The 25000-nt window shown below is 34.4% G+C and overlaps 1 protein-coding gene across 8 annotated transcripts in view; it reads left to right on the top strand.

Annotated features, from left to right (window-relative positions):
- The window catches only part of sff (sugar-free frosting), a 647719-nt gene that overhangs the window by 582209 nt on the left and 40510 nt on the right, over positions 1–25000 (top strand). For all 8 annotated transcript variants that reach the window (XM_067084454.1, XM_067084452.1, XM_067084450.1 and 5 more), the window contains one exon: positions 17370–17510. In XM_067084454.1, coding sequence (XP_066940555.1) covers positions 17370–17510 — 141 coding nt within the window. The remainder of the gene's footprint in view (positions 1–17369; positions 17511–25000) is intronic.

Raw genomic sequence — 25000 nt, 5'->3', positions numbered from 1 at the left:
CTGACCTTTTCAGCATCTCATTAGAACCCAGCGCCGGCGATGTTCATGCCGGTGGCCTATTGTGTACAAGGCCTCCCGGGATGGAGGCGACTTGTCGGGCTTCCAGTTAGGCTAATAGAGTCTCTTATTATTATTATTATTATTATTATTATTATTATTATTATTATTATTATTATTATTGTTTCCGCCTAACACTTACAGATACTGATGTTGTTTTTCCGTGGTTGTTATATTTTACTTAGTGATTAATTTTGGTGTTGTTACTTTCATATATTATTATTATTATTATTATTATTATTATTATTATTATTATTATTATTAAGAAAAAGCCACTGTAGAAAACCAAGTTTAAGTAAATATAAAAAACAGGTGCTTTCGGCCTCCAGGAAGCTCCCCTTTAGCTGCACTAAAAAAGTTATTACAAAATGTTTACAAAGAAATTATAGGTAACGACATAAAAAGAAAAAAAAAATTAAAAGAGCAAATAAAAAGAAAACTGTCAATCTGGGATCTTCTTTGGATATCCTCATTTCGTGAAGGCGTCCGCTTGTTGTATAAGTGATTATTATTATTATTATTATTATTATTATTATTATTATTATTATTATTATTATTATTATTAAGAATGGAATCCAGCTTTCGGAAACCTGCTGTTAAACTCTACGGGTGTATCCCCGTAATTCACTACCCTCTCTTTTTATAGGGAATAAAGACTGCTGTAAATGCGTTGATGTTGTATTCCTCTTTGCCACAGTATGACCATTGGTTAATTATTGACCAGTGATAACGTAGAAGAGAAAATATTTATAAGAAAAATTGAGAAGACTCTATATAAAAGTACAACACATGATGCAGCCATCTTATTTGTCAGGACTTGTTTCAGAGGGGGTTTACCTCTTTCTTAAATTATTATTATTATTATTATTATTATTATTATTATTATTATTATTATTATTATTATTATTATCCCCTGTCTAGTATTTTGTTGTTGCTATTATTATTATTTTTATTATCCTCTCTAGTATTTTGTTGTAGTTATTATTATTATTATTGCTATTATTATTATTATTCTCTGTCTAGAATTTCGTTATTATTATTATTATTATTATTATTATTATTATTATTATTATTATGCAGTCCTTGCCTACTATTTTTCTGTTATTGACCAGCACTCACCCATTATAAAAAAAATCCATTAGACAGCACTTTAAATAGAATTTAACCTTTACAGCAACCATGCAACGAAATCAGTTAGTTGCGTATTGCGCTGTAAATGAAATGGCTGACTGCCTCCAGTAATGGGTTGCAGTATGTAGGCTATAAATGCAAAAAATCTTAATTGCTAGTAGGGTACATTTTTTGATGGTTAAATTTTTAGTATCAGACAATCATGCATGTTACATACAATGAATGTGCATCTATATGACACTATATATCTAGCTGTCGACCAATCTGTTCATCTATATAATATATATATATATACATACATATATATATATATATATATATATATATATATATATATATATATATATATATATTTATATATATATATATAATTTGCACATACTATTGTACATCAGTTAATACTTGCAAAAATACGCACATGCATGTGTAATGAGAGCGTGCTTAGTGTTTTTCCTAAGATGCGAAATGAAACAAAAGTACCGAACTCAAGAATAAGACAATCAGTTCAAATTGAATAGAGAGCCTGAGAGAATATATTTTGAATACGTTCAAGTGTGTGTGTATATATATATATATATATATATATATATATATATATATATATATATATCTATTTGTAGTTATGTGTGTATATCTGTATATATTATGTGTTTATATATATATATATATATATATATATATATATATATATATATATATATATATATATACTGTATATATATGTATATATCTATACTGTATATATATGTGTATGTATATAACGTGTGTGTGCGTGTATGTGTGTATATGTATAAATATATATATTCTATTTAAAACCGTGCTTGAGAGAGAGAGAGGCTAAATTTTATGCATGAAAGAACAGAAATTATGTATTTGTTTACCCACGTACCTCGATTCAGTATGTGAATAAATACTGCAAATAAGAGCGCAGTCCATTAAATTCCATTGTAAGCAAATTAGAAATAACGAGGTTTCAGTTTGCTTTTCAATTATGAATATCACAAATTGTTTGCTGTGATAAATGATTTTTATTGGTTTCTTTTCTTTCGTTATGGTATTGAGAGCATCTCTCTCTCTCTCTCTCTCTCTCTCTCTCTCTCTCTCTCTCTCTCTCTCTCTCTCTCTCTCTCTCTCCTAGAAATAATCCCTTCGTCTATCTTTTCTACCTTGGTTCCCTACGGCAGTTCTCTCTCTCTCTCTCTCTCTCTCTCTCTCTCTCTCTCTCTCTCTCTCTCTCTCTCTCTCTTCTAGAAATAATCCATCCTCTTTCTTTTCTCCCTTACTTCTTTGCGGCAGATTCTCTCTCTCTCTCTCTCTCTCTCTCTCTCTCTCTCTCTCTCTCTCTCTCTCTCTCTCTCTCTCTTCTAGAAATAAACATCCTTCCTCTTCCTTTCCTCCCTTACTTCCATGCGGCAGGTCTCTCTCTCTCTCTCTCTCTCTCTCTCTCTCTCTCTCTCTCTCTCTCTCTCTCTCTCTCACACACACACACACACACACACACACACACACCTCTAGGATATATCAGGGAACTTTGGCTATTAATGACCAAACTTCGAAGTACAGTTGCCTGCAGTTCATACTTTGTCATTCTTGACTTTTCAGATTTTTAAAGAAAGGGTTAAGGATTCTCCAAAACTTATCAAGAGTAGTTCAATAAGCCAACTGTACTTCTTGAGTAAGCTGACAAACAGTGCTGGTGACAATTTCAGCATTCGTTTTCGTTTGGTTAGTTAATTTTTCTTTTATTCTTTCGAAAAATCTAGATTATGTATATATACAGTATATATAATATATGTAATATATATTATATATATACACATATATACTCACGCACGCACACATACACATATATATGTATGTGTGTTTGTGTAAATACTCCTATAATGATGAAGTAACAATACAGAAAGTGCTGACGTCCATGTAGAAATAGATTAAACAAGAGGGCTTCATTTCCACCTAGAAATGAAGCCTAGATTCTTACGATAGTTGCAATTTTTTATGACTTAAAGAAGCTTTTAGGACTGTTTTTAGGAAAAAGCTAGATTTCTTGAACACTGCAAACTGTGTTTCAGATTGTCCTAGTTCTTACATATTCTGGACAACGAGGAAAAAGTGTAAATTGACTTCTAGCTATAAAGCCGCTAGAATTATGGAAGACATTCAGTTGTCGTAATATTCAAAATCTTCTAAGGTTATTCTTAATACCCTAGTCTCTATATATCCCGTTAAATGATCCGTAATGATAAAAAGCAAGCAGGCGAAGCGGGCTGCAACAATGCACCGTCTGCTGGCTGCGAGTGACGCATCAATGGGAGACTAAAACGCCAATAAATAGACCTAATCCAAATCAGTGTACCGGAAGAAAGATAACAATAGGCTCCCTTTTGCAGTGCCTCCTTCCCTCCCCCTTTCCCCCTCCCCCTTCTCCCTCCCCCTCCTCATTCATATGTCATCTCTCCCCTCTCTCCCCCACCGCTCTAGTCTCCTCCTCAAGGAGGTCGTTCCTTGAGGGGGAGATGCTGCATCTCCTCCCCTCTCCCCCACCAGACTTTCTTCTTCTTCCGAGGCCCTTCCCCTACCCATCCTTTCCCTTCCATTTCCCTACCCTACCCTACCCTTGCTCCTCCGCTCCTTCGTTTCCCTTGTTCCTTCCTGTCGCTTTCTATCTTTTCGATTTTTCTCCCCTTTGTCTTTACACGAGTCATCAGTCGCTCAAGCTTTTTTCCCCCTTCTTATGTAATTTTTTTGTGACAAAAATGCTGACAGAAGGATGTGCTATCTTTTTGTCATTATTTTTAACAAGTGGCAAAAAGACAAAAATGAGAAACAGAAGGAGTTTAGTTATTAGAACTGCTGGAATTTTTTTAGAATTCGGTCTGGTAAATAATTAAGGAATATAGAATTTATCTTCAAAATCTAAATATATCATTTATGATTTTTAAAATCATGAGAAAGAAAGCCATTTCGTGGAATGACTCATTTCAGTATTGTGTTGTATTTGAACTGCCAAAGTAACTTATCTTCAGAAAATCCATTGTACATATTTTTGTTTTTCCTAAAATATTTTTCTCATAATGACACTTGTGTTAATGATTATATTCCTTAAGTCTCTCTCTCTCTCTCTCTCTCTCTCTCTCTCTCTCTCTCTGGGTCTCACCAACCTTCCTTGAAATCTCTTGGGCGTATTTTCCTCTCCTGACCGTAATTGGGTCCGTATTGACGCGTCGGTAGGACCAAATGGCGACTTTATCTCAATGTCGCGTCTTGGAGGGTCTCCCTGTTTTCGGGAGCCATTAAGGAACCCCATTCTGAAACCAATGAGGAACCGCCCGCTCAGGGAATGAATACAAATATTTACTCTTTGTTCCCGCGGTGGAAAGGTCGTATCAGATTCCGCGGTTCGTTTCTTTAAAACTAACAAACGTTATTGTGTAATGAATTATCTTATTATTGTCTTTTTGGAGGGATGATTGTTTAAACTTGAATCACCTTGTCAGTGATTTTTACAGAGGAGGATTTTTTATACTTGAGTCCCCTTTATTGTTGAGTTTTTGAGGGGAAGATTGTTCAGACCTCAGTCAGTCACCTTATTAATAAGTTTTAGAAATGCAAATTATTTGAACTTGGGTTGCCTTTATTGCTGAGTTTTTTGAAGTGAAGATTGTGTAAACTTGAATCACCTCATCAATAATTTTTAGAAAGGAAGAATTTTTTTTACTTGAGTCACTTTTATTGTCTGGTTTTTAAATGGAAGATTGTTAAAACTTGAATCACCTTATCAATAAGTTTTAGAAAGGGAGATTGTTTTGACTTGAATCATCTTTATCATTGGGTTTTTGAAGGGAAGATTGTTCTGACCTGAATCATCTTGATTGTTCAGTTCAAGATTGTATAAACATGGATTCCCTTTAATACTGCGTTGTAAAAGAGGAGGTTATTTTATCTGCAGTTACACCCTGACATTGTTCAACAGGAGCTTCATTTCATATACAGCGTATGTACAGTATATATACTGTCATGGAAATTAATTTTCATCAGTAATATAGATAATACTCTCAATAAACTTTATTATAGACTCATAATATATCCATTCTGCTGTCTTTTTCATGGCGTAACAACGCGTGCGCAGACATTATGATGACTGAGTCAGAGTTAACTTGGTTTTCCCGCACGTTACTCTTTGGTCTTTCATCTTGGATTGAGTCCAGAATCCAGGTTAAAGCGCCGTTAGGATTAATCTCTCTCTCTCTCTCTCTCTCTCTCTCTCTCTCTCTCTCTCTCTCTCTCTCTGCTTCGCTTCTTGATCTCTTTGTCTATGTATGAATGTGAAAACCGATTGCTTATTAACATATATACAAGTTGTATGCTCATAGAGAAAGCCAAAATGTGTTTTATATATGTATGCAGTATATATAGATAGATAGATTTATATATATATATATATATATATATATATATATATATATATATATATATATATATATATATATATATATATATATATATATATATATATAAAAGTGTATGCACTAAAGACTCCACTATATTACATCATAGTGAGACAACATCATATATGCTGTTTCGCTTCCCAGAATAAAAGAAATCATCCTGTTTGGCAAAAATAATTTTAAAAAATGCTACAAATAGATAAATATCTAAGTTCCGTAGTTTAGTTTACGTCTTTATAATTAGTTCGTGTTATTGAAATAATTTCTATAAGAACAAGATTTCCGTTACACTAAATCATTTCTCTGAAACTGTGTTAATGAATTATGCACGATTTCCGAAAGTCAGCATAAATACTAAGATTCAGTGTTGATAAAAAATCGAATATTCATTTCTCATTTTTATATTCTATACATTAATTTATTCTTGTAACATTTCTAAGTTTCCTCCATCTGTATATCATATCGTTTTAGTGTCTTATTCAGTAATCAAACATGTAATCATTATAGAACATTTAGTAATGAAATTGTTTGTGCAAATCACGTGGACTTGACCGACTTTTGGCTGCACAGACTAATTTAAAAAAGCCACGTATGACGGTGGGCTGAGGAAATCAAAGAGGAGACAATAAATATGTTTAAATTTGGCTTCTTGAAATTCATCTTATATGAAATTATCTCTTTGTATTGGTCCACTTGCGACACCTCCGTCTTCCGTGAGTGTTTTCGCCGAACGAAAACTTTCTTTTACTTTTGCTGAAACGGGCAGTAAGCTGTATTCTCTCTCTCTCTCTCTCTCTCTCTCTCTCTCTCTCTCTCTCTCTCTCTCTCTCTCTCTCTCGTAGGTGGGTAGTGCAGTTAGTGCACCTTATGCGATGCACTGTAGGCATTACTTAAGATTCTTTGCAGCGTGCCTTTGGCACCTAGCTGCAACCCCTTTCGCTCCTTTTACTTTACCTCCTTTCATATTCTCTTTCTTCCATCTTACTTTCCACCCTCTTCTAACAATTAATTCATAGTGCAACTGCGAGGTTTTGCTCCTGTTCACCTTTCAAACCTTTTACTGTCAATTTCCGTTTCAGTGCTGAATGACCGCATAGGTCCCAGCGCTTCGCCTTTGGCCTAAATTCTATATTCAATTCAATTCTCTCTCTCTCTCTCTCTCTCTCTCTCTCTCTCTCTCTCTCTCTCTCTCTCTCTCTCTCTCTCTCTCTTCTTCACTGCAGTCGTCTTTAAGAAGCGAATGCATCCCGATAACTTATGTGGGAATTACAGCATATCACCTATGCACAAACACTTGAATGATTGTTTTGTACACTGATTGATGTTGTGAAACTAATAGAAATCGGGTTAACACTACCTACCCTCTCTCTTCTGTAAACAAACATTGCATCTCAGGAGAAGAATAAAAAGAAAAAGTAAGTGCAAAGACAACAGAGCAAAGGAAAATTTGAATACGTGTAAAGGAGATGTTAGGAAATTTTGGATGAAGTTGCAATACACATACACAAATATAAAAATATATGGAAGGAAGTTCCTCAGTATTGCGAATTGTCTAGAAAAATCTATATCAGACGTAAGCCTTTGCTAGTCACCGCTAGCTTTGTCAAAAGTTTGAGTCTGATAAAACCAGCAGTAGTCACTGAAAGCTTACTATATTCTAATATATTGTGAAATTCTTCCATATACAGTTCAACATTATTAATGCCATAATTTCCTTCTATATACCTAGTGCAACACTGCTATATATATATATATATATATATATATATATATATATATATATATATATATACATATATATATATATATATATATATATATATATATATATATATATATATATATATATGTGTGTGTGTGTGTGTGTGTGTGTGTGTGTGTGTGTGTATATTCATACATACATATGAGTGAATGACAGATGCAACAACATACCTTTCGAAAAGGTCTAGAATCAGTAGTAAAATTCACACTCGTAATATATAATAATTTCTGTATTTCTGAAGGCAGATGCAAATGGACAGCCTCGAAGGAAGATGTATATCAAGGAAGCTCATAAATTCCTCTTGGACATTGCATAATATAATCTTGCCTTGGAAAACTTTTAACCATAATTTTTAAATCCTCGGAAACATTGGATTTTAATACTATTTACCTGATAACAAATCAATATTTTCATTGTTGTTTCTAGTATTTTGAGAGTGAAAAAAATCTTTTATTGGTCAACAGTTATAGATAATTCCTATCTTATTATTTAAATGACTCTTGAAAACTGGTTAATTTGATTATGATAACTACCAGCTTTATTGATAACATTAATTTATTAGATGCCTTTAGATCTAGTATGTTAGAGCCAATATGTTTCACCAGACATCCAATATGATGCACTTTGGTAATGCGCTACTAATTAAACGCCTTCCACTAGAAATGATGAGATTAATAATATTCCATTATAGCAGCTAAAGCATGAGAGTCTCCCAGTCAATTATTGTTTTAATTGCACATTCTGTAAGGTCACATCTAGGCTTAATCGTGATATTTCGACCAGCGTCATTTAATGACAACATCTAAAGGAAAATCGTTATACTTTTGGTTAATCTCGATATTTTAATATTGTTTGCCTTGAGATTTAATGCGTCAGTATCTGCATAGAAAACGTATTCATTTATATTGTTTGAGATCATATCGGCTGCAGATATTTACTGTCAGCTCCCATTTGCCATCCAGCCCTCCACCCTCAAAAAAAAAAAAAAAAAAATCCCATCAAATAACTCTATCTATATGAAATTAATTATGCTTTAGTCAAGTAAATTTTATAACGTCATAACCCGGTCAAATTCAGCCGTCAGCTGTTGTAAAGAAAACAGGAACAAAATTGTTCTAATATTTTTCTGAGAGCAACTGACCAGTCGTAGCCATTACAAGCGTCAGTTTTGTTTGGCTATATGCCATTACCTTTGGCATCAGGGCTTGTGATAAAGCAACAGAATAACAACTTTAACAGGCAATGCCTTGGTGACTGATATACTAATAAACTTATTATTCTTATTTATTTTAGAAATAGCAGTTTTCCTTGTGCTCCTTTCCACGTATATTTGGTTACTGTTCTTTTATATTTTTACTTTGCCCCACATTATTATTGTTATCTTCGTTTATAACACTAACATTAGTGGCAGCATGTTGGTGTCAGTAACAATAAGAGATTTCCCCTTAATGTAATTTTTGTATATGTAGCTAGTAGCAACAGCAGTAGTAAAGAAATTGGTAATAGTAGTTGGAGTAGAAGTAACTACATCAAGATGAGTAGCAGTAACCGTATTTTCATCATTTAGATTACTTACAACAGTAAGTCATAGTGGCAGCAGCAAGAGTAGTAGTAGTAGTAGTAGTACTAGTTAGTATTAGCAATAGCGCAATAAGCCTCCTCTCCTCATTCCGTACGTAATCCGCGGACCCTCCACCCTCTCGAAAATTTTTTTTTCTTTTTTTTCCCCTTCGAGTTTCGGCCCAGATCATATTTTGTCAGGCGTTTCCTCGTTAAGACGGGAGAAAAGGAAATAACTAATTAGCTGTTGAGGAAGTTACCTCCCCGAAGAATTGAAGCCCCGGATGAGGGTGAGGAAAAACCAAGTGAGGAAGGGGAGTTCTTGGGGCGTGGGTACATGGGGAAGGAAGGGGGGGGGGGTGGCGGTGGAGCGAAAATGGGTGAAAGGGAAAAAAATTGGATCGGGGATGGGGGACGACTACGGAAAATATTGGCAGTAAAAAATATCGTGGCTATTATACACTCATTATACAGGAGAGAGAATTTATGTAATGAAGAGGAAACAGGGTAGGCAAAGAAAAGTATAGGCAGAGTAAAGGATGAAGAACAAGATAAGTGTTGTTGTGTAGTGAAGTTAAAGTGGGCCATATATATAAATATATATATATATATATATATATATATATATATATATATATATAGAGAGAGAGAGAGAGAGAGAGAGAGAGAGAGAGAGAGAGAGAGAGAGAGAGAGAGAGATGGGGAGGGGAGATTGAGGGAGAGAGAAGTGTGAAGTTATATGAGTTATTACCAAAGTTGGACTTCCTTCATCTTGGGTCTAGGGATTACACAACTGGATGTGATATATACACATTGTATACATCTTCACTTTATATATATATATATATATATATATATATATATATATATATATATATATATATATGTATATATATATGTATGCATGTATGTATGTGGCCTATATATGTAAGCTGTGTCACTAAAGGAATGTATGTATAAATTGTATATATATGTACATATATATAATATATATATATATGTATATATAATATATATAAATTATATATATATATATAACATATATATATATATATATATATATATATGTATCACTAAAGGAAAACTGTATCTGTATAAATTCAAGAAAGTCATATTTATTCAATTGTTTCGACAACCAGCAGGCATCATTTTCCAAGCTACAAGTAATAATATAAATTATATATTAAATACACAATATAAATTATTAAAACAAGCGATAAAAATATGAATATTATATATGATAAACAGTTCATAAAGAGGTATATATATTTTTAATAAACAATGATTCATTAATTGCTAAAAGTTTGTGATTAGAGGCTTACTATATATTATTATACACTTGAAAATGATGCCTGCTGGTTGGCCCTCGAAACGTTGCAATTGAATAAATATGACTTTCTTGACCTGTTGTGGAGCCATTATATATAAGAAAGAAGAAAGTTTATATCAGGCCAGAAGATTCAAATGGAAATATGCTAACGAAAGCAAAAGCCATCGGAAGTCGATGGAGTGAGTACTTTTGATAACTGCAGAATATTCTTGTAAAGGAAAGGTGCAGCTGAATAATGCAGGAGTTGAAAGTGCAGTTGTTAGTAGTTGGCGAATCTTAATGTAAAAGGGACTTTGAAGGATGTACAGTAAAAATGGCGATGACATTTTGGAGGACGGGAAAGCGAGAGGAAAGAAAGAGTCGAGGTGCATGCGAGGTCGTGTGTTACAGCCTTGATAAAATGGTTACCTGAATGCGTAGCGTTGACTTTATTTACATGATGCGTCAGCAAGATTAACCACGAGGACTGCGTTTTCGTTTTATAAAATAGGTTTCACAAGTGAGTTGCTGCATATGCCTGGAATGTTATAAATCTGGTTGTTGACAACTAAGCTATTTTGATATCACATTTCATAAGGCGATAAGAGTGGCCCATTGGGAAATAGGTAAGCCATGTAAAGGCGGTTTGCATTCTTAGGAGGGTCCTGCCCAATCAAATTCTCCGCGCAGTTCTTAGCATTGAGCCAAAAATTTTATCTAAGGTGCATATAGAAGGCTTCCTGCACAATATTGCTGCAAAAATTGTTAAGTTATACTATGCTTAATCTGAGTTTGGGGTTCGGCAACATGCCTCAGTAGTCAACTATTTCCAGGGCGAGAAAGGCATGTAATGAAATATGTGGGTCTTTGCATATGTGTGTGCGTGTGCGGACATGTGCACGCGTAGCAAAAATATATATGGTTGTGCAAGCAGACTGTTTTAAATATAGAAGCTACGTGATCTGGTTAATTGATCATATCTCAAAGAAATAAAAGTCCAGCGGAACACAGGCATATGATGCAATACTTTGACGCTGATGAAATGAGGATCCCTCTTTCTACAAATAGCAGTGATTCCAGATTCATATCATCAATCAGGTCTAATAATTAATTTCCTTCATGCTAACAGGAAGACAGGCAAAGCGACAAGACAAACTGGAACCATGACATCTTGTAAAGCAAAAAGTTCCATTTCCCCTCAATAGATCATAGCGGAGGAGAGTCTGTGTGGGAGAGCAGTGAGACAGAGGGGGTTGGGGCTGGGAGAAGGGGTGTGGGTGGGATATAGATATACATGTGTGGGTGTGGAAAATGTTGATGTGTTGATGAACCGAATAGTATAGCCATATAGGTGTGGATGAAATGAAATGTGCATAATTATGTTGGAAATGGAGAATGTCAACACGATTACTGTCATGGCAACTGAGCGGTTTGTTAAAAAGAATTGAGCCATATGAGAGACTACACGGTGACGATATGATTATTGACGCGCAAAATATCGCGTCAAAAGAGTTGGTCGTGTAGAGCCGCTCTTCAAGCTGTAAAGGAATTTGAAACAGAGAACATATGAATCCCGAATGAACAGATATTTAACCTGACGTGATTATTATCAATTCAAAGATGAGAGTATTGAGGTTATCGGATGTAAATGGCATCCTGTTGGGAGCTTAGGAGGAGAGTGGTAGAATAAAGAAGGACGAATAACTGATTCGTTGTAAAAGGTCATGGTCGAGAGACGTCTTGGCTGGGAGTTTGGAGATGGTGGTGTCAAAAATAAATAGCATGGGACTATTTAGCTCTGCAGGTAGCATGTTTATTCAAACAAACACGTACACACGTATCTCCAACTTATACTCGCAGTCTCTATAAATCATTTTAAATATTTCTATATATGAAGTCTTCCTCTTATAGTAATTTTCTAGGTTTCTATTCAGTTTCCTTTCGGGATCGATACCCTAGATGTTGCGCCGCCAGTTTTAATGGCCATAAGTCAACCTACCAAACGTCAGTAACTGCACATTCACACTCAGACCTACTTTTATTAACGCGGTGTTATGTATAGAGACTAGAATTTAAACCCGGGGTCTTATCAAAATAAAAAAAGTGCAATAGCGAATTGTTATGGTAGAAGGTAGTGATGTTACAAAGGCAGAAGAAAAAATTTAAAAAGAGAAAAATTGTTCGAGTTTTAATGTCCCAACATGCAAGTAATGTCACATTCACACAATGGAAATGTTTATTTTCGGATGGTGGGAATAACTTGTCTAGACGCGTGTAAGTATTTCAAGGGAGAGAAATGTTTCCCTTACATTATTTGAGTCATAAAATGTTACAACATCAAGCAAAGGTGTTTGACTTCCATTGAAGACCAATTCCTTGGTATGATTTTGTTCATTAAAGTGAATCGTACTTCCCTGTGCCTATGAGTATTTTTCTTCGTATAATGAAAATAAATATTTAACCAAACACACGAATAATAAAATGTTGAATGAAAGTTATGCCACATCGACAGATTGGAATCCTTTCAAAGGTGCCATTTCTGCATCAGAAATATCAGTCCGTGTTTTGATACGCGGATGGCAAATATTGTTCGGTCCAATCAAGAGGAGTAAAGGTAAAAGCAATGAACAAGCTGGTTTGCCTCTATATGGAAAAAGTTTGTACGTTTATTCAGTTGAGAAAAAAATCATTGAAATGTTTCCCCCATTGTTTTGTGTTTCGGTCTTTCTCGCGAGTAATGCTTTTACGTTGCTCGATTTTTGCAATTTTCCTTTTCCGTTCTGTTTGGCATGGTGCTGGTTTGTCATTTTTGAAAATTATGAAACAACACACACCCACATGTACACACATACGCACACATATATATACACTGTTATATATATACACTGTTATATATATATATATATATATATATATATATATATATATATATATATATACACGTATATATATATATATATATATATATATATATATATATATATATATATATATATATATATATATATATATATATATATATATATATATATATATATATACACACATACACAGACACATCCACACACACACACACACATATATATATATATATATATATATATATATATATATATATATATATATATATATATATATATATATATATATATAGTGTTGTGTGTATATAAGTAAACATACATGTTGATTAATATATGTTTATATAAAAGTATGCACAGAAGTGTATACATGTACACACGCAGTAGTTTTATAGTCCAGCCAAATACAGCTGGAATAAAAGGAGGACAAGCGAAAAATTTCGAAAAAAAAAAAAAGCGTATATCTTTCAAGCACAAACAAGGAAAAATTACTCTGAGAGAAAGTGCGCGTCTCAGAACAAGCCCTGAAGTATTTGCTTGCAAGCGCTTGCAGTCTGAAAGCACAGAGCAGGAAGTTGGGGCCAAGAAGGCTCTACGTCCGAGAGTGTGTTTGCACAACCCTTGTGTTTTCTGAGTCCAGTAATTAAGCAAACACTCCCACTCGAACCGGGTATCGCTATTTATATACCCGCGTTCGGAGGGCCACCCTGTCTTTATTTATGGAGAAGTGTTTCTTCCCGTCGTCATCATCATCTCCATCATCATCATCATCATCGTCGTCATTACCTTCATCATAACCATCATCGTTATCAGTGTCCTTGTGCGTTATATTATTTGGCTCATTTCAGATTTGAATGGTTCCTTAAATCGAAGCCAGATTTTGAAGGCGTGACAGCTGGCATCTGGACCATTCTGTTATTTGTTTATATAATCAGATGTTTGTCATTATTATCACTGTCACTATCTTCTTCGTATTATATAAACATGTACATGTATATATAAGTATACATCAGTGTATTATATATATGTATATATATACCTATACCTATATATATATATATATATATATATATATATATATATATATATATATATATATATATATATATATATATATATATATATATATATATGTATAATTTGTGTGTGTTTATGTGTGTACACATTACCAATGTTTTAAAATTCTTTTTTTCGTTAAGCAAAGCTTTCAAAGTTTAAATTTTATCAAAGGAACCAAAACTCATTTTCATTTCAAGGCAATTACTGTTATTTAAAAAAAAATGCCTTTCTACTCCTGCTGTATTTTAATCACAATTAGGTTCTCTGATTTGAACATTTTTTATTTATATTAAGATGAAAATGTCTGTCAAGTGTTATTAATTCAACTGTATTTGTATTTACATTTATAATTCATTCCTTGTTGTGTTTCCCTGTTTTATTTTGTTGATCTTTTCCTGTTCTTCTGATAACAGTGCCTTTATTTGCTCTCGTGTCCCGACCAACATTCATTTACGTATCATTTTCATCGTCGTCTCTTATTTCTTTTGATATATCTCACCTTCACTCTTTCTTTTCGTCTTCCTTTCTTTTTAATAATACGTCGTATGAAATGTCATTTTCCTATCAAATTGGTATTTAGTTTTCTGTAAAAGAAAACTATTGTGCTGGCTGTCTGTCCGTCCGCACTTTATTCTGTCCGCACTTTCTCTGTCCGCACTTTTTCTGTTAGCCATCAGATCTTAAAAACTACTGAGGCTAGAGGGCTGCAAATTGTTATGTTGATCATCCACCCTCCAGTCATCAAACATAACAAATTACAGCCCTCTAGCCTCAGTAGTTTTGATTTTATTTAAGGTTAAATTTATCCATAATCGTACTTCTGGCAGCGCTATAGGTACCAGCAACATAGGCCACCATCGGACCGTGGCTGAGTTTCACGGGCCGCGGCTAAGATGTTTTTGTGCCGTGGCTGAGGCTACCACCGGACAGAAAGCTCGATTGCACCGAAGAAACTTCGGCCCATTTTTTACTTGTTCTATTTTTATACTATTTTCTCCAGCATTGTATCATTGTAGGGGATTTAAGGGGGCGCTTTCCCCTCTCACTGAAGAGTTTTAAGATGAGAACGTTTTCTCTCATTCTGAGGAGTATTAAAAGGGCCAGGTTTTGGGCTGGAAGGGAGTTGCGTGTTTACCTTAAATCGTTTCCTCCATTACCACAATATTTTCTCAAGCTTTCTCTCCTTTTTTAAAAAGGCCTTTGAAGGGCGTAGTTTTCTCCCACTTTGTGAGGGTTCTCTCATTTTCAGGATGCTCAAAAGGTCCAGGGTTGAAAGGGAGTTGCGTGTTTACATTAAATCATTTCCCCTTTTACCATAATATTTTCTCAAGCTTTCTCTCCTTTTCCAAAGGTGTTTAAATGGGGTAGTTTCCTCCCACTTCGTGAGAGTTCAGTGGGGACGAGCTTCTCTCATTTTCAGGATGTTCAAAGGGTCCGGATTCAGGGTTGAAAGGGAGTCGTGTCCCCCGAATCAACCAGATCCCAGGTCATAATTGGTCACATTCCTAACTCATCTTCCCTCGGCGGTGCCAAAGGGCTTCCCCACCCCAGACCTCCTCCCGGGCGCTTAAAAGCTTAGCCGCATTCGAATCAGGGCTACAATTGGGCCAAAGGAGGAATTTCGAGGCCATTAAGATCAACGTACGACCCATAAGCAATTTCAGAATGGCCCGTAAACATCCGCGTCTCCTGTCATTTTATGTCTAGTTTAATGTACTCGTCCGTTTTGGGATTTTCCTTCTATTTGGCACACAGGAAGATTTCTTATTGTTGAATGAATAAGATTTTCTATTGCTTTAGTTCAAAGGCACTATGTTATGAGGTGTAATGATATGAGGTAGTTTTTATAGCTTCCATGTAACTTCAATATGCCATAAGCTTAGAAAGGATTATCTTAGGCTTTTACTACAGTTCCACTAACCACAGTAATTTCATAGCTACGATTGAAGTGGGAATAATTCTCTCTCTCTCTCTCTCTCTCTCTCTCTCTCTCTCTCTCTCTCTCTCTCTCTCTCTCTCTCTCTCTCTCTCTGACGTGTTTTATTTTTCTGTCAGCATATTGAAGGGAAATATTTGAGCAAAATTTTTATATATAACATTCTCTCTCTCTCTCTCTCTCTCTCTCTCTCTCTCTCTCTCTCTCTCTCTCTCTCTCTCTCTGTTTACGTATTCTGTTTTCTGTCAGAGGGTATTATGAAGGGAAACAGTTAGATTAAATTTTCATGTATCTCTCTCTCTCTCTCTCTCTCTCACTGAACTCTTTCAATCTCCGAATTCTTACAAGATCACGAAAACTAAGTGTGAGCATCCAATAAGCATCATCTAAATCGCATTCGATTCGTAGAGAGCAAAATAGCCGAGTCGAACATAAACCGAGTGTGGGGATGAATTGACTCTCTTAAAAAGAGGAGAATGATCACGCCCTGTTTATTTCCTCTCAATGCGGAGTGGGAAGGAGTCGGGTGAAGCTTTTCTTCGTTCCACCTTCAGAAGGAGAGAGCCTTTCAAACTTCTCTTTGTAGAGCTCTTGGTAAGAATCAGCCGCAGCCCGTGCCCTCGGGCTGGTTCTCTCTCTCTCTCTCTCTCTCTCTCTCTCTCTCTCTCTCTCTCTCTCTCTCTCTCTCTCTCTCTCCAGAAACGTTATCTATCTTGTGGCACGTGTAAGTGATACAACAACGTATAACATTTTTGTGTAATCAGTCTGTTATGATTTGTTTTAACTAATCAGTATTGTAGGATGATTAATACGTAATTAGATGAATTCATACTTATATGCTATATATATATATATATATATACAGTATATATATATATATATATATATATATATATATATATATATATATATATATATATACAACACATATATGTGTATATATATTTGCGTGTGTGTGTGTGTAGGTGTGTGTGTATTGGGGGGTGTTATGGTTAATATACATACATATCTCCAATTCATGTGATATTTGATTATGCATCATGTTAAGTGGATTGTATACATGAGAGAGAGAGAGAGAGAGAGAGAGAGAGAGAATGAATACAATAGAATTTAATGGTTGCAGTAACTCTAGTCAAAGACCCATCATTGAAAAATTACATCATTAATATTTATAACAACTTCCCCTATGTCGGCCATCTTCCTTCGTGATCTGATATTGACCTTTTTATCTTTTCTCTCTCCCAAAAAGGTATCTGGTGCTAGAGCATGTGTCCGGGGGTGAACTCTTTGACTATCTGGTCAAGAAAGGTAGATTAACGCCTAAGGAGGCGCGTAGATTCTTCAGACAGATTATATCCGCCTTAGATTTCTGCCATAGTCATTCTATATGGTGAGTACTCTTTTATTCTTTTTTCTGGTGTCATTTCATTTTTTCTAGTGTCATATGATATTTTTTTAAAGTCATAATTTTTTCTAGTGTCATTTCATTTTTCTAATGTCATTTAGTTTTTTTTCTACTTTTTCTAATGTAATTTTTTCAATTTTTTTCTTGTTATGGCTATTTCTTACGACATTAAATAGTTTTTAAGATCGGGAACATTGATTACATAAAATTATCTATTTTCTATTAGTGTGTTTTATATACATATTAAGGCATTTATATGTAATTTCTGTGTTACGTTAAAGAATTTATTTGTAAGTTCTATTTATATGTTAAGGAATTTATATGTAATTTTTGTGTATATGGTAAGGAATTTATACTTAATTACTATGTATATGTTATGAAATGCCATTCTAAATAGTAAGTAGTAGTGTATTTTTCTTACCTTGTTGTGTGTTACTCCATTTCCCAGAAAAAATATTTTTCAAACGATAAATTTGCAAATACTTTCGATATATATGTTAAGAAATGTAATTCCATTTGGTAATGTTATTATCTCTAATGCAATCATTTTCATTTTGGTAACTGTTTTGTTATTAATGCTGCAAACAATTAATTAAGGAATATCGTGTGGGGTATTTAGCATACTGAATAATAATTAGGAATGTTATCAAACGTAATTCCTTTTCCTAGATGCAAAATGTTTCTATTTCATGTATTTTTTATAATCACTGGGATGTTGAGAATATTGTATCTAAGACACTTTGCTGGTAATGCTTCCTTGAAAATGGTGATCTTACTTTTCTGAAAAATATTAATATTGTTGTCTTTCACCTTAAGGTTATGATTTTAATTCGTCTGTCTTTTTGTTTTTGTATTTTTTTTAAGTTTGTTTTATTGTTTTTGTATTTCTATTTGTTACTGAGATCACGCAAAACGTTGTGTTAGATTTTTACGAAAATTTAACCGTAAGTTGAAGGCCACATGATTGGCAGTAATAGATAGGATTTTAGTAGAGATAGAAATGTAATTTCTTGGGAGAAGAGACCTTGATAGGGAGGTTGTGCTTGAGGTTATTGCATTGCCATGGTAGAGGCTTTTTGTATTTTTAATGTTACACTAGCTGACCAACCCGACGCTACCCGGGAAAACTCTGAATGACAACCAATAAACTCTCTCTCTCTCTCCCTTTCCTGTTAAGTTAGTTACTTCAATTACATTGCCCAGCATTTTTGACATTCTATATTTCAACCTTTCTCACCAACCCCCATTCCTGTCGGGACTGGACTTGAACTTAAAGGGCATTGGGAGTGTTACTATTCATCTCAGCGACCTCAAGAACTATGGATTAGACACCAACATCTATCATTTTTGACATTTTATCTTTCACCCCTTCTCACACTCCCCCATCCTATTGGGTTTGAACTTGGACGTAAAGGGCATCGGGAGTGCACCATTCATCTCAGCAACCTCAAAAACTATGGATTAGACACTAATATCTGTCGTTTTCGGTTATTTTTACATTTCACCCCCTTCCCACCCCCACCCCCTTTGGTGCCAGTGATGTCTTACCCCTCCTCCCCCCACCCATAGTATTCTTTTCCAGATAGTAAGTCATATGTATACCAAAATGAGGTATGATCAGTTTGTAGAGTTTATTTAGTTACTAGGTCTACGGGCAGAACCAGTCCTGTTTCAGGAAAGCCCTTCCCACCCCCACCCCCTTTGGTGTCCTTTGGTGCTAGTGATGTCTTACCCCCACAGTATTCTTTTCAAGACAGTAAGTCATAATGTATACCAAGTTTGGTTGAAATTGCTTGATGCTTTTCAGAGTTATGCTTGAACATACAGGCATACATAATACACACACATACATAATCCATTTTTATGTATATAGATAAATTAGTTGTGACATTAATACCGCAAATGTCACAGATTGATGCCATTTTTTTCATGCTAGAAAACATCACTTGTTTATATATTGTTAGTGTTTGTAAACTAAGGTGATTTGTAAATATATATATATATATACATATTTATATATATATTTATATATATATATATATATATATATATATATATATATATATATATATATATATATATATCATTTAGGGCATTACCAGTGTATGTTCCCACAATTCTCTTGTCCTCATTGTACACGTCAGGCTGTACAATCTCAGATATTATGTGGAAGTCGTGAACTCAAGAGTCGATTGGTTGAAATAATCCTTTATTTTATTCATTTTGAGATTATAGGATTTCCTGAATTATTCGGTATATCCTGAATCCTTTATAACCTATCTTGTCGTGGTAAGCGTAATGCGCCTATGCGTCTTCACTGGAATGCATCATTGCAAGCTATAATTTCATCTGGGAATTCTTATGCAACAACTATCCTTGTCTCCACTACGAAGTGATCAAGTAACAGTAATCGCTGTAGGTTTTTCTCCATACTTCTGTTTTTCCTTACTTTATGAACCGTTCTACCCATAAAAGGCAAGTTTATTCAGTTTATACCCACCTTTTTTTTTTTCCTTGCGTATTGTTTCGTTTTTTCGGGCCTGTGCTAGAAGAGGTCTTAAGTCTGCTTGTAAGATTGCACTTTATCCTGCCGGACAACAGCAACAGTAGTTGTAATAATAATAATAATAAAGACCACTTCCCCACCTTTCCTCTTTCCACAAAAAGGGGAAAGACGGAACGAAAAGAGAAGAGATGAAAACTAGGGAAAAGCTGGGAATATATCTCACGTCCTGATATGCGTCGGCCATGAAAAATCCTTTCCTCTTTTTTTTTATGCTGCAGAATTCAGGTCTTGCCTTTGTTTCTCTGAAGGAGTAACCGCAAACATCCTCCGGCAAATATAAATACAAGCCACGCTTTCTTTTTTCGGCAGAGGAAGACAGGGAAAGAGAGAATCATTACGTCCTAGTATAGTAGAGAGAGAGAGAGAGAGAGAGAGAGAGAGAGAGAGAGAGAGAGATTGTTACGTAACAGTTGTTAAGAAAATAAGGTAAAGAAATAGATCGTTAAATCCATAGATAGTCATATATATATATATATATATATATATATATATATATATATATATATATATATATATATATATATATATATATATATATAGAGAGAGAGAGAGAGAGAGAGAGAGAGAGAGAGAGAGAGAGAGAGAGAGAGAGATAATCATCACATCCTTTTATTAACAAGAAATACTTCAGAGAGAGAGAGGGAGATAGTTACGTAACAGTTGTTAACAAAATAAGGTAAAGAAATAGATCGTTAAATCCATAGGTAAATAGTCATATGTATACAGTATATATACACACACATACATATATATATATGTATGTATATATATATATATATATATATATATATATATATATATATATATATATATAAATATGAGAGAGAGAGAGAGAGAGAGAGAGAGAGAGAGAGAGAGAGTTATTTCATCTCGGTCGTCTAGAACAAAATATACTGCAGTGTTTTACGATTCTCTGGAGGATATGTGTTAGGGTTAAGAAATTGAAATAAAGTTCATTTAGCACTGGTCGTAATTTGTCGTCCTTTCAGTTGACTCCTAGTTCGTTAGTTATTTATGTTTCATTCTTACCCTCACGACTGAATGATGAGGAAAACTTATTTAATATTTTTTACGGATTAATCGAAGAATTTTTGTACATTAAGCAAAATTTCCTTTATTTATCTTTAGAATGAAGGGTAAAAAGTAAAAAGATGAAAAAATTTTAAAAACACCTAAAGATGTTTTGAAACGTCTCGTAAAGGATTGAAGATTGCAAGAGGTATGGAAAACAGAAAGAGAATTCCAAAGCTTTACATTTAGAGGAAAGAAAGTGTTCCCGAATCGATTTGGATCCGCTGGGTAAACGCATACTCACGTTTATATTTATATATATATAATATATATATATATATATATATATATATATATATATATACTATATATATATATATATATATATATATATATATATATATATATATATATATATATTCATTTATTGTGATATTATAAAATTGAGCTTATACATTTATTCATTTGTTGTGAGCTTATAAAATTGAGCTTACCTTATATATATATTGTATAGCTATAACATATATATATATATATATATATATATATATATATATATATATATATATATGCGTGTGTTTTGTATGTGTGTGTGATTGATTTACAATAAATTAACGTATTCAGATAATCATTTTTTCCTCTTCGAAAACTAGAGCATTTCAGAGTTATAAAGGAATTGTTTTGTTCGTATGTCATAAACTCTCATTCTTCAAGATCCTGAACCAGATATACTTCATGAATTTGCCATTGATCTAAAAAGGAGATTAGGAGCTGTCGCAGGAGCAAGAGCCAGTGCTAGCACGTGGCCAGCTTACTCCAGAACGAACGAACAGCGTACAGAAATCTTATGATGACTGTTGCCGAAGAAAACTGGACCTGAAAAGTGTCTTTGGGCGAAAATTATGGATCATACAATATAGAACAACAACAGAACTTTAAGGCATAAAAGTTTTAAGCAAAGCCCTGCCTTCCCTTGAGGTCAAAAGGTCAAGTACCTCGGGGTAACACTCTGCCCACTATGCTCTAAAAGCATTTTCATTGTTTATATTTACTCTTCCCTTTTACTTTGCCTTCTTCAGCCAGTCAGAGTGCAAAGAATTGTCGAGGGATCATTAAACCGACCTCTTACAAGGAACCGCTTTTATGTGCAGAGACAGAAGTACAAGAATAGTCATTCACGGTTGTTCTGTAAGTCATGATTCTGTCCAGGAACTGACGTTATCTTGTTAGCTTGATTGTGTATAAGAACCGGCTTCATTTTTAATCCCGCCTTTGTAAAAGGTGATGGAGCGGAAAACCTTGGCAATGCCCTTACCTATCCCAAGCCTAAAGAAAACGGAAAAAGCAGAGGGCAGGAAAGAAAGCAGAAATAGAACCATTTGAAGGGGTTTATGATTCAGGGAACACGGAAGCAGGGAAGGAATTCCAAATTTTTGCTTTATTGGAAAAAGAAGTGGTTAATGCAGTGTTCCTAGCGTGTTATGAGGCCGGCTGAAAGGAAGATTTTTCTAAATATTTTTCTCATAAACTTAAGAATTTGTAAATGCCATGCCCTTGTTTTCATTCAGTGACGTATTAATGTAGACGTGTGTATATATATATATATATATATATATATATATATATATATATATATATATATATATATATATAACTTTATCACATACACAATTATTCTGTGCATTAGTAGAATTACTAAAACGACCTCATTCAAACTGGATGTGTGTGTAACGGAGTTTTTATTCAGAAAAAGTTACAAGTTTCTTGGACAAACAGTCCACATTATCAAGTATCTACAATGAGCAGACGCGTAGTCCGGCTGTATTTATATCTGTGTGCTGGGTACTAAAAGAAAGCTTAAATATAAGTTTGAAATAAAATATATATATGTGTGTGTGTGTCTATACGTATATATATAGACCTATATAATAAATATACATTATAATATATATATATATATATATATATATATATATATATATATATATATATATATATATATATATAAGGATAGCTTTATAATTCGATACTCTTGCGAGTTCATGAAATGAAAGTGGAACAGTTTATTTCTGAATATGGATATGCACTCGTAAAATACAAACGAAACGCAGAATCACGCACATTATCGAGTGATGATATGTGTCTATGAATATTAATACAAAATCGTAATTGTAATATTCAATGAAGACAAACCCCACCCCCCCAAAAAAATGAAACCCGATCCCACTCAGACCCGCACACTCCAATATGGCGTTCATTCATATGCAAGATCTGACGCACTCGCATACCCGGGCTCCCATCCAGTCACTCATAACGTAAGAAATTGAAACGCAAGATACGTCGTGATCAGTCTTCCTTCCTCTTTTTTTCTTCTCTGGGATTTCTTCCTTCCCTCAGGAGGCATTTGAGGAGTTTCGGTAGGAGGAGGAGGAGGAGGAGTTGGTGATGGAGGTAAGACCCCTCCCGAGTTGGATGCAAAGGCAGGCATGACAAATTCCCTGTTTCGGCAGAAGAAATAAGCAAAGATGGCCGACGTTTTTGAGTGTTTCACAATTCAGAAAGTTCTCGCACGTTCCCCCAACTCTGCCAAGTTGGAGATTGCGCGCATATCTCGGATAAGAAAAACTCGGACTCTCTTCTTCTTCTTTCTCTTCTTCTCGTTCCGTTGGTGTTGTGGAAAGGAGTGATAATAGTGAGGTGTTGGTCTTCAGCTGTCATTCAAGTTAGCGTTGAAAAATGGAGGCAAAGTTTCCCATTTTTTTCTATCCATTTTTCCCCGTTGTTGGAATTAGGAGATGGATGTGCGGTTGAGTCTGTGTTGGCGAGCTCTCCTTCAGCGTTTAATAATTATTATTTCGAAGTTCATTGCCGGCTGATTAAAATTCAGATACGAGGTGTTAGACCGTAATATTTCAACGGAGTTCAGAATTCAAGATTAAAATAAAAAATAATGATTTTTTCAGGATCCTTTCTTGTGTGTACCTTTTCGAAGACTTCGTTGTCCTTGTGTCAGTTCTGGTCTGACTTAGGCAGATGATAAGGTTTCCATGTGTGAAATTGTGAATCACTTAAGTGGTCACAATTGTGCGCACGCGCCAGCAATAACTTCGTTATAGTGCACTGGCAAAATTATGTATGTTCCGGACATACACATACTGAAACCTACACACTCACACACTTAGGCAGTATTAACGAACAAACTTCCTTTTGTTCTTTCATTTGACGTTGTCATTATGCTTTGCTCATAGGAATGAGATTGCGTGTTGTAGGTGATCACAGTCTGTCAGTCATTTCCCCCGTTAGTAAGATTAAAGAATACATTTTGCAATGCAAGTACAATGTTTTTTCTTTTATTTTGAACGAACGTATCATTCTTTTTCATCCCACATGCATTTTCATGGATGGCTGCATTTTTGCCAATATTGTTTCATGTGTCAACTTTGTTTTGGGTAGTTTTATTCACATATGACTCTTTTTGTTATAAACTATTTCTTTCTTTTTATTTATGGATAAGTTTTTAAAGTAGTCCATTTCCTTTAATTGTTCATTTTCCGTTATGTTGTAAAATGGAGCGTTATTTCCTTTCTGAAAACGCGATTGGTGTACGACAGATCTATTTTTATCGAAATGAATCAATATGGATTCGATCTAGGAAACAGAAAAAAAATAATGAAAATGTTCAATCGGAATATTCTTTGCAATACCCACCTGCGATATGCAGACTTCCTGCGTATCGACTGTATTCGTCATTGTATTGTTTAGGTGATTTTCACGTTTATGAACCTCTAGAATCCCCGAAATTCTCTCTCTCTCTCTCTCTCTCTCTCTCTCTTCTACTGTATCTGAGCGTTGGAAGACTGGGAAAATTGGCTCTTTTCACTACGCACAATCACAAGCG

Source organism: Macrobrachium rosenbergii, chromosome 41 (assembly GCF_040412425.1).
Source record: "Macrobrachium rosenbergii isolate ZJJX-2024 chromosome 41, ASM4041242v1, whole genome shotgun sequence".
In the NCBI taxonomy this organism is placed as follows: domain Eukaryota; kingdom Metazoa; phylum Arthropoda; class Malacostraca; order Decapoda; family Palaemonidae; genus Macrobrachium; species Macrobrachium rosenbergii.
Note: the sequence above shows the minus strand (reverse complement) of the source record. Positions and strands in the feature narration are given on the sequence as shown.